Source organism: Chlamydotis macqueenii, chromosome 7 (genome assembly GCF_036417535.1).
Source record: "Chlamydotis macqueenii isolate bChlMac1 chromosome 7, bChlMac1.mat, whole genome shotgun sequence".
Lineage (NCBI taxonomy): Eukaryota > Metazoa > Chordata > Aves > Otidiformes > Otididae > Chlamydotis > Chlamydotis macqueenii.
Window position 1 is genome coordinate 14458425 of NC_141562.1, and position 14532 is coordinate 14472956.

Consider the following 14532-nt stretch of genomic DNA (forward strand, 5'->3'; position numbering starts at 1 on the left):
GGAAGTAGGAAGCGGCCGCGCGCCCGCGCCCGCCCCAGCATGCACCGCGATCGCGACCGCGCGCGCCGCCTGCGCCAAGCAACCCGGGCGCCCAGGTGAGGCTCGGGGGGGGTCGGGGCGGGGCGGCCCGGGAACGGGAGCGGGGAGGCGAGGGAAGGTGGCTGGGGAGGAGAAGGGCGCTCGGTTGAACCGGAGCTGGGGGGGGGGAGAGGCTGGTACTGAGGAGGGGTAACTCACCGGGAAGCCGCTCGCTACGGAAGCCGGGGAGGGGCCATGGGGCGGAGAGGCGTGGGGCGCGTGCGTAGAGCGGGACGCGCCGCGCATGCGCCTTGGCGTTACCGAGGTTGTTGCCCTTTGAGGCGGGAATGCGGGCAAGGGGCGCCGCCGCGCATGCGCAGTGCCGGCAGCCCCGCCGCTACCCCCTCCTCACAAAATGGCGGGCGCCTGAGGCCCGGACCTGTCGCGGCCCTGACCCGGCGGCTTGCCAGCCCCAAACGGCGTCGTTTCAGCTCAGAGCGTCGTCTGGCTTCCCTCACCGGCGAGGAGCAAAGGCCTGCCCAGGTTTGCCGTGTTAAAAGGTTTATTTTGTCCAGGCATTTCCCCTCGCGGCCTGCAAGCCCGCAGGGAGCTGATGCTCCGGTTTGTGTTATACGCACCTTTGAGCTTAATTGTGAACGAACAGGCAATTCCTAGTTGCGATGGCCTTTTAAAAACCCATTTGCTCCTCTGAGTGCTTTCCAAAGGTGCTGTGTGCATACCCTGCAGAAGTGTATTAAATAGGCAGGATAAGAGAAATGTATTAAATGGGACGTGCTTTTACTATCAGAGAGGTACGTGATGAATTTCAAGCACTCCATCGTGACAAACATACAACCAGTATTGCTGAGAAAAGGGTCTGCAAGAAGCAACCGGCCTTGCGCCGTACAGGCAGACGGATGCTCAGCCGCTGCCGCTTTTAGGTGAAAGGCAGCGTTTTCAAAGCAAAAGCACATCTGGAGTGATGCAGAGCAGGCTTGCTGCAGATCAGGCGCAGTGTGGCTTCGCGCAGGGTGTGGCGCTGGAACTGGCAGTCCTGCGGGCTTCCAGGTTTTATGAGGCAGAACTTTTTCTGTGTTTGTGCTCCTGGAAACAAGGCAAAAAGTGAGGGGAGGGGGATGGGGAAAAATTCTTTTTGTGACCCTGGGGAGCGGGAAAAGCGCCAGGCAGCTGAAGGCCAGTGAGTCCAGGCCAGCGACCTGTGCCAGGTTATTTTAATGCACGCTCCGATCCTCCCGCTGAATTCCCAGGCCCCCTTGTCCGAGGGGTCTGAGCGCAGGTGACGTTCAGTTTCCGGGTGCCACCGCGTGGTGTGACAGCTTACTGCACTGGCGCAGGCAGCCTCTCCCACGCACGCAGGGCAGCCCCGAACCACCCGCGCTTCGTGGCTGCGGAGCGTGGGCGGCCGCCCAAAGCTGCGCTCGCTGGCTCTTCCTGGGCCTCGCCGCTTTCATCCGCCATCGGATACGCGCGCGGTCACTGGCGTCGTGCCCGGGGAAACTCCGAGACGCCCTTCCTAACTCTGCTTTGCTCCCTTTTTGTTCTTCCAGGCTGGGACGGGGTGAAATGGCAGCCTCTTCCTCATCCTCTTCGGCCGGCGGAGTCAGCGGCAGCTCCGTGACGGGATCGGGGTTCAGCGTTTCGGACCTGGCGCCGCCCCGGAAAGCCCTCTTCACTTACCCCAAAGGAGCCGGGGAGATGCTGGAAGGTGACTGCTCCCGCCCTTCTCCTTTTCTGCTCCTCCTGGCGCGCGGGCAGGCCCCGCAGGGGAGCTGCCGATCTTAGCACCCCGCTGCCCTTTCGGCCTTTAGCTGGCGAAAGCTGGAGGGAGGAAGGAAGCACCGGGGCTCGGGTGGGTCCCGAGCAGCCCCGGCTCTCCCACCAGTTGCTCATCAGGAAGTGATTTTTCTGGCAGTCACCTGTTTTTTTAGCTCCGTGACACCGCTTCAGACGAGGAAGCGATCTACCTGAAAGGGAACATGACGGTGTTAATTGCTCATCGTTAGCTAATCCGTTGATGCCGGGCAGGAATTACTGTAAAGATAGCTGAGGCAGGAGTATTTTCCTTGGCGAAACGCGTTCTGAGGTTGGATTTGACTGGGCTTGTACAAGAGGCAGGGAACGCAAGGCTTGCTTTTGCCCTCAGCCAAGGTAAAGCCTTGCCACAGAGGTCTGCAACTGGATAATTAAGATTCGACCTCTTTTTTAATCCTTTGAGGCCGAGCACGTTCCCCTTGTGGACTCACCCTTGCCGGGGTGTTTCTCCAGACGCCTGGAGAGGACCGGGACAGATCCGGCGCAGCGCCTTGGTCTTCGGATGCCCGGAGGAGGAGCCTGGCACGTCCCTGCTCCTGCTCGGGGTGAGGGAGGAAGGGCAGGTCCTCCGGATGACGAGGTTAAGCCAAGGTCTGTCTGTCTGCTCCCCTTGAACTCGCCGCGTCACCTCACCGCAGACTTGACTTGAAGCTCAGCTGGGCTCGCGCAGCCCCGCGGCTCAGAAGCGACTGCGCTTGCGTGGAGACGGACACGGCAGCGCAGGGCAGCTGAGAACCGACGGCCGCGTTGTTTAAGGCCTGTTTTTATTACACATTAGAGCCCATATGCCCGTCTATTGAAGTAATTATGACTAAAGGCTTGCTCACCGAACTTAATGAGCCCTCAAAACAAATTAAAATAATGAAGCAAACAGACAGCTGTTCCTCCCGCCGGCCGCTCGAGCGGGACGGCCAGGCCGGGGAGTCGGAGGAGAGGGAAGGGTATGTTTGGAAACAGCACGGCCCAGCACCGACGCAGCATTTTCAGATTAGATATAGTTTTGGTTTTTTTTTTTTTCAGCTATATATCCCAGCCAGCCAAAGCCCCGCACGGGATTCGCGCGCTGGAAACCGGAGCGCCGCACGCTCGGCGCGGGTGAAAGCGTCAGAATGAGGCGAGCGGGGAAACCCACGTGCCGAACATAAAAATAGAAGGTCGGCGGCGCTCGGTTGAGGGTGCTCGCTTTTAAAACTCTCCCTTTTTCTGTCCGCAGACGGCTCCGAAAGATTCCTCTGTGAGTCTGTCTTCAGCTATCAGGTTGCGTCCACGTTAAAGCAGGTGAAACACGGTAAGCGCCGAAGCGCCGTCGGTTTTGACTGCGAGGCGGCGGGGGAGCGCGGCGAAAAGGCTGACGTGTTCTCGGGTGCCAACCACAAAAAAAAAAAAAAAAAAAAATAAAGCAGAATAGCCTTTCAAGTTGGCGCGTGAACGCTCGGTCAGCCCGTCACCTTTTGCAAACCCTATGCAAAGCGGAGGGAACGAAACCCACGCAGCCTGGGCGGGAACAGGCTGTGCCTTTTCAAAAGCTTGTTTTTTCCATCGCTGTGCGCCGCGCTGCCTTTGCGAGAGGCGAGGCCAGAAGAGGAGGTTAGGGGCAGGAAACGCCCACGCTCTGATCTTGGCCCGGCGCTGACTGTCTCTGGCTTCGAGCGAAGAGACGCTCGATTCCGCCTTTGTTTCTCGGCCGAGCCCTTGTGACACCGCGCCGGCAGGGTCAAGCCGGGTTTCCAAAGGTGCTCGCTCGGGAGACGGACGCGCGGGTGCCTGGCGTGGCGTGACGGGGCTGACTCCGCTCCGTTACCGCCCCCAAAAAAATAAGAGCCTTACGTCTTCTTTGAACTTCCGCTTCCCTCCCGGCGCCTTCGCCTGCCGCCCGGGTGCCCTGCGATGGGCTTGACCGCGCGGCGGCTTGGGCAGAGCTCGGCACCAGATCGCCTCTGCTGCTTGAGGGTCGCGTCCTTTCTGGTCCCTGCGTCTGGCCGTAGCTGCCGGGGGCTTGTGCTCAGACGAGCGCCAGCGCTTGAAACTGGTTTGCGGAGCGCCGGTCGCCTCCCTGTAAGAAAAGGGAAAGGCTTAAAAAAAAAAAAAAAAAAAATTAAAGTCATCGTTTTTTGGCTTGTTTGTTTGGCAGTTCCCAAAAGCACTCGGTTGCAGGAGGTGGAGTGAGAACAGTCGCTCTTACAAGCACCCGCTGCCGCAGTCAGCAAAAATCAGGCGCGTTTCACCTTACGCCTCGTGCTAGTAAGTCGGCTCGTACCGGGGACCTTTGCGTCCCTAGCGTGCTCCGACCGCGCGGCGCTTCTGCGACGCTCCTCCGCGTCCCCCTCAAAGGGCCTGCGCTCAAACGAGGAGCTCCTCGCGCCGCGCCCGGCTCTGCCGAGGGCTGACCGCGCTCGCGCTGAACTTCTCTGTTCTTCGGCGCTATAAATATTTATGCTGAAGAAATGAGCTTCATCCTGTTTTCACTCGTCCCCCCCGCCCCGTACGCTAATCCCTGGTGGGACTTGAATTCACACGGCACGGGCGGGGATGGGCAAATACGAATTCGGGCAGAAAAGCTTTCTCGGGGCGTCGCATCGAGTGGGTTTGCGTTCAGATGGGCTCGGCGGGTTTTATTCTAACTCTTGCTCCCCCGTTGCCAGCTGGGAATTTGCGTCTAATTGAAAGGTTTAATTGCGCTGTCGTTGCAAAGCGCGGTTACCTTTGAACTCCTCGCAGATCAACAAGTGGCGCGGATGGAAAAACTAGCCGGGCTGGTAGAAGAGCTGGAGGCGGACGAGTGGAGGTACAAGCCAATAGAGCAGCTCCTGGGATTCACTCCCTCCTCGGGCTGAGCGCGGCTGGATCGCTGCTGTCAGGGAGCAGAAGAAAAACATTCTCTGGCCCGGCTTCAACACGCACCCCCGTTTATCAGGATGCCGACAGCTGCGTCGGCAGCACTGGGATTTTTTTTTTTTTTTTTTTTTTTTTTTTAAGCTGACAGCAGGGATCCCCCGTAAAGCTGCCAGTAGATGGAAACGATGGGATTCTCCATGTCCTCTGCGGGGTTGCAGGCTGGCAGGGCTCGGTTTCTGTAACTCAGAAGGTGGGATCGGTTTTACCCAGCTCAGAAAATCACCTTGTCGTTTACGGAGGACGGAAAACTTACCGGGAACGCAATGAGCGGCCCGGTCTTTGCCGCTCGAGCCGGGCCTCTGCGGAGCACAGCTACGATGCCCTGCCAGAAACAAGGCCTAGTTGTCGTTTTTGGGGGTGAACGGGATGAGAACTGTCCTGGGTCAGCTGGGAGGGGGCAAGCGGTGACGCTTTCTCCAGAGGTACCTGGCAGATTTTCTCTCCATCGCTGTTTCTGTTGTGTCTGCGCAGCGAGTGCTGGTAGGACACGGACACTCTTTTTCCCTCTTCTTTGTTCTGTTAGCTTGCTCTGTGATAATAAAATAATTCTGTCTTTGACACCGTTTATCTTTTCGAAGCTTGGCGCCAGGAGGGGCTGAGGAAAGAGACGGCCGGCCGTTGGCAGGTAACGGAGCTACAGTGAAGCTCAGGGGCAGCTCGGGCGTGACGATGGCCGAGTTCAGTTTCAAAAACCCTCCGAGAGGAACCAAACCACGCTTGCTTTACAGTCCAGAGTGGGTCCGGTTAAATCAGGTGTTAATCCTGGTTCAACTCCACCGGCAGAAAACCCTTCCGTAAATCACTTTAATCATCCTGGTTTCCATTTTCACTCCTGAGGGGAGCCGCGTTTCTGTTTTTCTGGTGTAAGCCTTGCAACGTGTTAATGCCCCATTGACCAGAGCCCTGCCACCGCCTTCCTGCTGGCAGCAGGGGGACAGGCTCAGCGCTAAGCCTTGTACAATTTACTGCTCCAGAGGCCTAATCCTTCCATTTTCAACATCTTCTTTACGAGACGACTTTGTTTTTACTCACTATTTCAGTCCAGCCACATCTGGATTGAAACAGATTCGTGTGTCGTCTGAGTTCTGTCACCAGCAATTTGCATTAGCTAAAACTAAGGGGGAAAAAAAAAATAGTTCTGCCTTCGTTTATAAATTAGTTCCAGTACCGGAGTCGGCTTTTCGTGATCCAGAGCCAGCCCCGGTTCCGGCTCCGCGCCCGTGGAAATTCACTCAGCGGGTTTCTGAAACCCTCTACGAGCCTTCTCGCGTAAGGCCACGGCTTGGCCGAGGCGCGTCCCGCGCCGGCTCTCCGCTGCACGGCCCGGAAAACGTCCTCCCCGCTCCCGGAAGGCCGCCAGCCCCTGCTCCGCGGGGGTCTCCTGCCAGTATCAAACTGCGTCCCAGGTGGGGTTATTTTGAGAAGAAGGGAGCGTTTCCATCGCCAGCTTGCTTGTTTGTTTTATATCGTCTTGTTTTAAATCCTGCTTACTCCGGCCAGCCGAACTCACCTTGGCCAAACTTGCCAAAAATACCCGCCCCGTATCAAGGCAACGTCGTGGGGTTTAGGAGCGGAGCGGTGCGCTGCCCGCCCACTCGCCGACCCTACGTGCTGCAGCCGGCGTAACCAGGTGCAGAAAGAGCTCGGCGTGAAACTTTTCCGCTCCGCCAACCCTCCGGAGACGCTGGGGAATCGGCGCCTGCGGCTCTCGCCGACGGGGAACGCGGTGCCCGAGCGTTGCCCGGATCTTCACCGTGTGCCCAAGGGTCCGAAACACGGCAGGGCTGAGATTCCCCCCGCACCCCCCACTTCGCCCTCCTCTTATTCCTTGTTTTCTTGGCGGCGTGCCGGGCTCGCGGCTGGAGGGAGCGGGAGCGGGGAACAGCCGCGGCTCCGTGCCGTACATGGCTTGTTTGTATGTGTGCCCAGCACCAAAATAGACACATGTGCGAGAGCCGCGGAGAGGAAGTGAAAAGTTCACTCTGTGCAGTACTACAAATGCAAAAAAAAAAAAAAAAGTTGGCCGTTCCCTCCTCCCGCTCGGTAAACACTTTAGGTAGGGCGGCGAAAACTGGAGGGATTGCTGCAGGGGAAAATAAATTAAAAAAAAAAAACACAACCCAACCCTCTGCCGCTCCCCCTCCTCCAACAGCAGGTTTTCCTTGGCAGCAGGAAACCCCTCCAGCTGCCCCGTTTCTGCTTTGCAGAGCCGGCGGAGCCCATCAGCTGCCAGCAAAAGTTGAGGCGGGGAGGGAAAAATAAAAAAAAAAAAAAAGCTGAACAAACTGAACAAAGAGCCCCGTTCAGGGCTGGTGGTTGGTTTTCCTGTGGGCGCTCGCAGCAGAACGTTATGTACCGGCGCGCGGGCCCGGCTCGTGCCTCCCCTCCCCGGCTCCTCGCGCTGCTGGCCGTGGCCCCAGCGCCGGGGCCGGCGCCAAGGCACGAGCTCGCTTCGCTGCACGGCCAAAAAAACCACCCGGCCGGGGACGGGCTCTCCCCTCGGCGAGGACGTGGGAGCGCGGGGCAGCACCCCCAAAACACCAGCTCCCGGTTTTTGCCTGGGACGAGGCCAAAGCAGCCATGGAGGGGGGCTGAATTTCCTCCTTGGACGCGCGTTCCTCGTTTCGCTGCCCGACTCCCGCGCGTCGCGGGCGGGCGGCCTGCCTGCAGCTGCTTGTCCCGGAGGGGCGAAGGTTTGGCTGCGGCGGCGACCCGCCCGGCCGGCGGCACGCCGGGGCCTGCCGCCGCGTCCCCACCCAGCCCGCAGCCTTCGGCTCGCCCGGGGGTACGGGGTCACCCCTCGTGTGCCCGTCACCCCCTGATGCAATCGGGGACCTAGGATGGGGCGCGAGGGACAGGCGCTTTGGGGAGTCCCCAAAAACGCCGGCCTCGCGGCCAGCTCAGCCCACTCCTTGCGTTGCCCACGCAAACAGCCTCGGTGCCGAAATATCGCGTGAATCTTTCTGAAAGCAGCTTTTCGGGCCGCGGAGCTGCTGGGAACCAACGTGAAGACGGACGTTACACCACGCGCCGTGACGGCCACCCCACGGGGCAGGAATTTGTCCCCCCCTCGGCATACGTGGGGCACGGTTCGTAGCCGACGTGCGTTGAGGCACTCGCTGTGCCCCCTGAGCATCTCCTCCCTTCCTCCTCCTCCTCCTCCCCAGCCCCGCAAAACCGCTGAGCTCAGCACATCCCAGGCAGGGGCCCAGCCAGGACCCTCCCCAACGCTTAACCCTTCGCAAAACCGGCCGGGCTGGGGCTGGAAACGGCAGCGATCCAGCAAAGCGGGGCGCGGAGGGGGTCCCGCGAGGCGCAGCCGGCCGGGAACAGCCTGTCCAGAAAGTTCCATCCACCATCCCGACCGTCCCTCCGCTCTCCCCCGGAAAGGACGGCGGCTGCGGAGGAAAAACGCGCCGCTCGGCCGCAAAACCCGCGCCGGGTTTACGCCAGCAGCGGAACCCGGCGCGGGGAAGCGCGAGGATTGCCAACAGCCTAGCTAAAACTTCGCTTTCTAGCCCCAAATTGTTTCTGGAGGCTCCGGGGCCGGGGAGCAGCCCGGCTCGCGGGCTCTTTTTGGGAAGAAGGAGCCGCGAGCCCCACCACCGCCTCCCCTCCGCGCAGCAGCGTCGTGTTGGGATTATTTTATTTCAGAGACTAAAAAAAAAAAAAAAAACCAATAAAATAATCACGTTTCACTTTAAATCTCGCCGTCGCGCCACAGGCTGCTCGCTGCCCTGCCTACCAGGCGCTGTTACGGCAAAAGAAAGAAAAATATTTATGCTCGGCTTCAGAATTCCAGCTTATTTTTAGCAAGGCCCCTGCCCTGTGGTCTTTTACCTTTTTTTTGTTGTTGTTGTTTATTTGCCAGTTTTCCCCCCGTTTCGACCCCCAGGCCAGCAGTTCCTCAGCTATTTTCAGCCTCGCCCCAGCCAACGTTCCTACCGCTGGTGGTTGTGGGGAGAAAAAAAAAACAAAACAAACAAAAAAAACCCCCGAAACCTAGATTTTGTTAAAAACAGGCTCGCGAGCACCGTCCCGCCGTTCCCGAGCCCGTGCGTGCGTTATTTCGCGGTCGGCGCGTTATTTTTAACGGCTGGGCTTGGCGTTTCTTCAGTTTGTTTTTTTTTTTTTTTTTTTTTTTTATGGTCCCCAAAAGCGGGGCGCGAGCCGCAAGCCGGGCCTGGTTCCCGCGCGCAGACACCCCCGTTTCACCGGACCGCGGAGGCGGCGGCCGAGGCCCAGGCCCTCCCGGGGTGGGGGCGCCCAGGCCCGAGCCGGCGGGCGTGTGAGGCGGCCGGGGAAGCCCGGCGGGCGCTGCTGCAAGCGGCAGGGCGGATTGCAGCGGCCCGGCTCGGCCCGGCACGGCACGGCCCCCGCTGACGCAACCCCCGCCGCCGTTTGCAGCGCCCGGGCCCGGGCCGAGCGGCGGGGCGGTGTGGGGAGGGGGGGGGGGGGAGGGGGCGGGGCCTCCCGCTGTCACCGGGCAGGAGAGACGCCGCGGACGTGCCCCGCGCTCCCATTGGCGGGCGAGGGGCGGAGGGGGCGTGGTCTGCAGCACCGCTGCTATATAAGGCGGGCGGCGGGCGGTCGCTGGGGCAGAGCGGGCGGTGGTGGCGGCGGCGGCGGCAGAAGCGATGCCGGGGCTGTGGGAGCGGCTGGCGGGCGGGGAGCGGGGCCGCCTGGAGACCTCCGACTGCGAGTCGTTGGGCAGCGCCTCCGGCTCGGAGGGAGGTGAGCGAGGGGTCCCTGAGGGACGGGGGAGGGGGGCCTGGGGGCTCTGTGAGGGATGGGGGCACTCTGAGATGTGGGTGGGTCCCGAGGGGGGCCTGGGGGCTCTGTGAGGAATGCGGGCACTCTGAGATGTGGGGTGGGTCCCGAGGGGGGCCTGGGGGCTCTGTGAGGGATGGGGGCACTCTGAGATGTGGGGTGGGCCCCGGGGAGGGACAGGGGACGTCCCTGGAGGGCCTAGGGTCCCTCTGTGGGATGGGGGACACCCTTGGTGGGCCTGGGGTCCCCCGAGGGACAGGGTGACCCCCTGAGGTGGTTGAGGGGCCCCGAGGGGGGTAGGGGTGCTGTGCCGAGCCCCTGTGTCCTTGCAAATCCCTGGCCTCAGTGTCCTCCCCGCCCCACAACCCTGGGACCCCGGCCTCGTCCCCAGGCAGCTCCCCGGTGCTTACCCGTCTCCCGTCCCCTCCGCAGAAGCTGAATACGCCGAGGGGGCCTCCCTGCCGGACCTGGACCTGCTGCACGACCCCGAGGACGAGCTGCTGTGCGCCAGCCTGATGGACCTGGTCCAGGCCACGCTGGGCAGGGCCCGGCTGGGCGCCAGGCGCTGCTCCCGGCTCCTCATGCCGGCCCAGCTCCTGGCGCAGGTGAGGACGGAGCTGGTGCGGCTGGCCCGCAGCGAACCCTGCGGGCTGCGCGGGGCCCTCCTCGACCTCTGCGTGGAGCACGGCAAGGCCTGCCACGACGTGGGGCACATCGCCGTGGACCCCGCCGTGGTGCCCACCTTCCAGCTCACCCTGGTGCTCCGGCTGGACTCCCGCCTCTGGCCCAAAATCCAGGGACTCTTCACCTCGGGGCCGGCTTTCGCCCCGCTCAAGCTGAGCACGGGCTTCAGGGTCATCAAGAAGAAGCTGTACAGCTCCGAGCAGCTGCTGATAGAGGAGTGCTGACGGGCCGCGCCGTGGGAAACGACTTACCCAAGCGCTTCGGAAGAGCCGGTTGGAGCGCGGCGGAGCCCCGGCGGCCGCTGTAGTTTAGGTTAGGCTGGAGTTTAGGGCTGTAGGTGGAAGTAGTTCGGGCAGGCGGAAGGTCTGTGCCGGGGCGTCCCCGAGGCGCGGCGAGCTGGGACCCAGGCAGAGGTCGCTTCGCGCCGTCGATGATTGTGGGATGATTGCGGCGACCGTGCTCCCGGCCGCGGCAGCGGGGCTGCTGTGGGGGGAGGCAGGCGGTCTCCTGTTGGCTGATCAATCACGGATTTATTTTTTTTTTTTTTTTTTTTGTAACAAGGATTGTAATCAATGGGGTCTCTGGGGGGGGAGCGCGTGTGGGAGCGAGCGGCGGCTGGGCTGGATCGAAGACAAAACCCCACGGGGGGGTGGGGAGGGTCTGAGATGGCCTTTGATCACGAGAGGGGCGCGCGAGGCGACGTGGGGACGGAGGGCAGGACCCCTCGCCGTGACAGGCCGTGGGCGCTCCGTTGGTTACAGTTTACACTCGTACACTTGATGTTCAAGTGCAAGACTTCCTATGCAATCGCGTCGGGCTGGGTTTTTTTTACTTTTCTAATAAAAGCTGTCTTAATTGATAACCTGCTGTGTCCCCCTGCTGTCACTCGGGTCCAGAGCTGGATGACGCAACTGCTCCCTGCTGACACCCTCGGGAAGCCTTTCCCTGTGGTGGGAGCGGAAGATTTTTTGGGAATGGAGGGGAAAATCCCACTGGGCCCGCTCCTAATTGCGGGCCACGGGGCTGTGAGTCAGGGGGAGCTGAGTCAGGCCCCCGAGCCGGCCCGGTGACCGCGCGTCCCCTAGGGAGGAGAGCCCTGGCACCTCAGGGAGGTGCTGCTCTTCACAGGGGATGTTTTGGGCAGAAAACCAAGAGAATTGGTGAAAATTGCAAGGGAGGGAGATAGGGAGGGTCACACCTGCTGGGGGGAGCGCTCCCCAGCTCCTGCAAAAAAAAAAAAAAAAAGAGACCAATTACCCAAGCCTGCAATTAGAGCCACAGGGAGAGGCGGCTTTCACTACAGTGTAATTAAGCTGCTTGGCAAATTAAGAGCCTGGTGGAAGGTGTGGGAGATAAAACCAGCCTAAAAAAAAGCCAAAAAAAAAACCAAAACCCCAAACATTTCCATTGAAATGCGAGTTTGTTCTGGCTTGAGCTTCTGCGTTGGGTTGGGGTTGGATTGTTTTCTTTTATTATTTTTTTTTTTTTTCTTCCCCTGTGGACAGACAGTGACTTCTCGATGAAAATTTTCACCAAAAAAAAAAAAAGCTATTTCTGGAAAGGACAAGCCACAACCGGAGCGCTAGGAGCTGAGGTTGCTCACCTGTGTAAATAAAAGCAATGGGAGCAACAAGTAGGGCTGAGGGGGTACAGCTGGAAACACACCTTCACAAAGCCACAGTGTGCAAAGAGCGGGGGGGAATTCTCCTAAAATTTTGGGGAGCGGGGTGTTTCTCAGAGGGTGACGCGCTGGCGCAGGCACCCTGCCACGTGAGGGGCATCCCCGTGCTGGGCTCGGGCGGCACGGTGCCCTGTGGGGTTGCCCAACGGCAAAACCACCGTCCAAGCAGCCCCGGAGCTACTGAGGAGGCTGGAAAGGAAACTCCAAACCTGAAGTTTTTTTTTTGTTTTGTTTTTTGGCAAAATCGCGAGAAGAACAAGTTTTGGCACCGCTGGCACGGGACGGAAACGGCACGTTGCTCCCCAGCCGTGGAGAGAGATTTACGGCGCAGCGATGCCGACAGCTGAGCCGTGCCGTCATCCCCTGCTGAGACACAGCGCGCCGTGAAGCTATATATACCACTCCGTAAACTCACCTGTTTTTACGGATCGCGCTCCCCGGCACGTGGAAGGGGTGGCTCGCCCTGCTGCCGGCAGCAGCGTGGCTCTGCACGTTCCCTGCCAGTCTTTCCCAGGATAGATGAGGGACTTGGCATCATGTTTTTGTTTTCTTTTTTTAAATTATTACAAGGAATAAGATTTTGCAGAAAACAAAACAAAACAAGAAAAAACCAACCCACCATTCACCCAAACTCACAAAAGCAAACGCGCAGCGACAGGGCAGCCTCCTTCCTGGGGGGGTACCCAGCAACACCCTCCGTGCAGGGTCTACCTGTCCCCAAAACGCCCCGTGGTCACATCATCACCCCAGCCACGAGTGATGGAAGGTGAATTTTTGCTTCTATTTTTGGCAAAATGGCCTTTCGGTGACAAATCTGGGGGGGATGTCAAGGTCCCTGGGGTTTGGCAGCTTCCTGGAAGGCACCAGGAACTCCCAGGGAGGCTGCATTTAGCCTGTCCCGCGGCGGGGGGGCAGGCAGAGGGATATTTTTGGGACGCGGGAGGTGGCCGTGGGGCTGTCACAGGGCCCAGCACACCAAAACACAGAGCATCTCCCATTGCTGGGGGCTGGGAATGGCCCGCAACGCAGCAAGACCACCCCAAAAAATGGGGTGCGGATGCACCAAAATGCAGAGTTTAAAAAAAAAAATAAAAAAAAAAAAATGAAAGGAGGAGCATCTGTGCTGGTGACGCTGGGGGATTTGCCGGGCGGGCTGCGTTGGGCGTCTGTCCGTGCCGGACTCGCCCGCTGCGGGCGTTGCTGACTCACCGCCGCTGCCGGGAACGCAGTGCCAAGGGGAAATGGAAGTGACGTGACCCGCGGTCCCCGAGACGGGGGAAAAAAATGGGAAAAGGGGAAAAAAAAAAACCCACTCCAAATCTCCAGCCCTTCGGTGCGTGGGAGAGGGGAGCGCCGGCGGGGTTAAGCCTGTGCCAGGTGCTGCAGGAAAAGCCGTTTGCTGCCCTGGGAAAAGGGGGATTTGGGAAAATCAGCCCTGTTTGGGAGCGCAGACCCCAAATCCAACCCCGTGGGCAGGTGGTTCCCCCATTTTGGGCTAGCAGCTGGCAGATTCCAAGCCACAGTTGGGACAAAGACAGCCTGCCGCCCTCCCCGGACAGGGACCCGTCCCCAGGGAACCTTAAAAAGCCAGGACGATGCCGCTGGGCTGGTGGCGTTCCGGATCTCCCAACAAGAGCTCGGCTGGTGGTCGAGGGGGTCTCGGCAAACAGCCGGGCGGGAAGGGAGGAAGGCGAGGTCTCCTCGGCACGAGGCATCCTGCTGGGAGCATCCCAGTGGAACCAGTTTGAAGCAACGACGTCCTGCTCCTGCCGGAACCTCCTGAGCTGGGGCTTGGCGGGACGGCAGAGATGCCAAGTTTCATTCACTGAACTCCCGTCTGGATACGACGAAGGCGGCGTGAAGGAGCTGCAAAACCGGAGCCGGCTGGGGCGAGGATCTGCAGGACACCAACACAGCTGGAGCCTTTCACGTTATAAACATTTATTTATAGATGTACAACTGTATAATTGATTCTAAACGGAGAGATACAGCCTCTGCGAGCATCCATTGGGATCCACGCCTTCCGGCTCGTTATTATCCGTGGATATCTACTCAGAAACAAACAAACAAAAAAAAAAAAAGCAAAAGGATTTGGCGGGCAGGCTCTGGGCAAGGAATGCCGTTGTGCAAGACACTCAGCACCTTTTGTGAACGTGATTTTTCGTATAAACCCCTCCCCGTGACCTCTTCACGCCGGCTAGCCTGCGCCTCTACTAAAAGCTACTTCCAAACGCCGTGCTTCCACCCAATTCCTGCCAAAGATGAAGGAATCATTTAAAAAGACAAAAAAAAAAAAAAAAAAAGGAAGAAAAACCCCTTAAAATCAGGTCCAAGTCATGGTGGCTGTGGGATAATAAGGCTTGCAGTTAATTGGGGGGGGCTGATATCTTGCGAAATAAATAAAGTCAAAGAGGGAGCGCGTGGATTCCTAACGACAAAGGAAGAAAACCGCCTTACCTCTCACCTCCTCCAGCCCCTGCCACCCCACTGGGGAGCCGCTGCTCTTCCGGTTCATTCCCCGGAGGCCGTCGGAGGACAGTTCTCACTGGAAACATCTTTAGATAAAAATGAACTGCAGGGTAGCAAAAAAAAAAAAAAATCCAGTTTATTCCACGAGAGGTAGCTCCGCTCGTGCTTCCAAGAGACGGCTC

At 59.5% G+C, this 14532-nt stretch overlaps 3 protein-coding genes and 1 long non-coding RNA gene across 7 annotated transcripts in view; 3 read left to right on the plus strand and 1 right to left on the minus strand.

Annotated features, from left to right (window-relative positions):
* Positions 1–556, minus strand: part of ASCC1 (activating signal cointegrator 1 complex subunit 1) — a 31046-nt gene extending 30490 nt beyond the window's left edge. The window contains exon 1 of the mRNA XM_086751974.1: positions 238–556. The gene's annotated coding sequence lies outside the window, so the exon portion shown is untranslated. The remainder of the gene's footprint in view (positions 1–237) is intronic.
* ANAPC16 (anaphase promoting complex subunit 16) lies at positions 33–5304 on the plus strand. Of its 4 annotated transcripts, XR_015259050.1 has the most exons (5): positions 33–95; positions 1587–1744; positions 2255–2396; positions 2872–3005; positions 3065–3139. XR_015259050.1 is itself a non-coding variant. In XM_086751980.1 (4 exons), the coding sequence occupies exons 1-4, from the start codon at positions 40–42 to the stop codon at positions 4556–4558; spliced, it is 354 nt and encodes a 117-aa protein (XP_086608106.1). In that variant the 5' UTR covers positions 33–39; the 3' UTR covers positions 4559–5304. The 4 variants fall into 4 exon arrangements, 2 of the variants coding, with proteins under 2 accessions (XP_086608106.1, XP_086608105.1); XR_015259051.1 differs by lacking the exon at positions 3065–3139 and having other exon boundaries at positions 2255–2792; XM_086751980.1 differs by lacking the exons at positions 2255–2396; positions 2872–3005 and adding an exon at positions 4494–5304.
* A 705-nt stretch (positions 5305–6009) lies between these two features.
* On the plus strand, positions 6010–7708 carry LOC147600067 (uncharacterized). Its single transcript, XR_015259078.1, has 2 exons — positions 6010–6152; positions 6247–7708. It is a non-coding gene; the product is annotated as an uncharacterized LOC147600067 (long non-coding RNA).
* Positions 7709–9339: 1631 nt separating this feature from the next.
* DDIT4 (DNA damage inducible transcript 4) lies at positions 9340–11062 on the plus strand. Its single transcript, XM_086752212.1, has 2 exons — positions 9340–9480; positions 9949–11062. The coding sequence occupies exons 1-2, from the start codon at positions 9384–9386 to the stop codon at positions 10422–10424; spliced, it is 573 nt and encodes a 190-aa protein (XP_086608338.1). The 5' UTR covers positions 9340–9383; the 3' UTR covers positions 10425–11062.
* The last annotated feature ends 3470 nt before the right edge of the window (positions 11063–14532 follow it).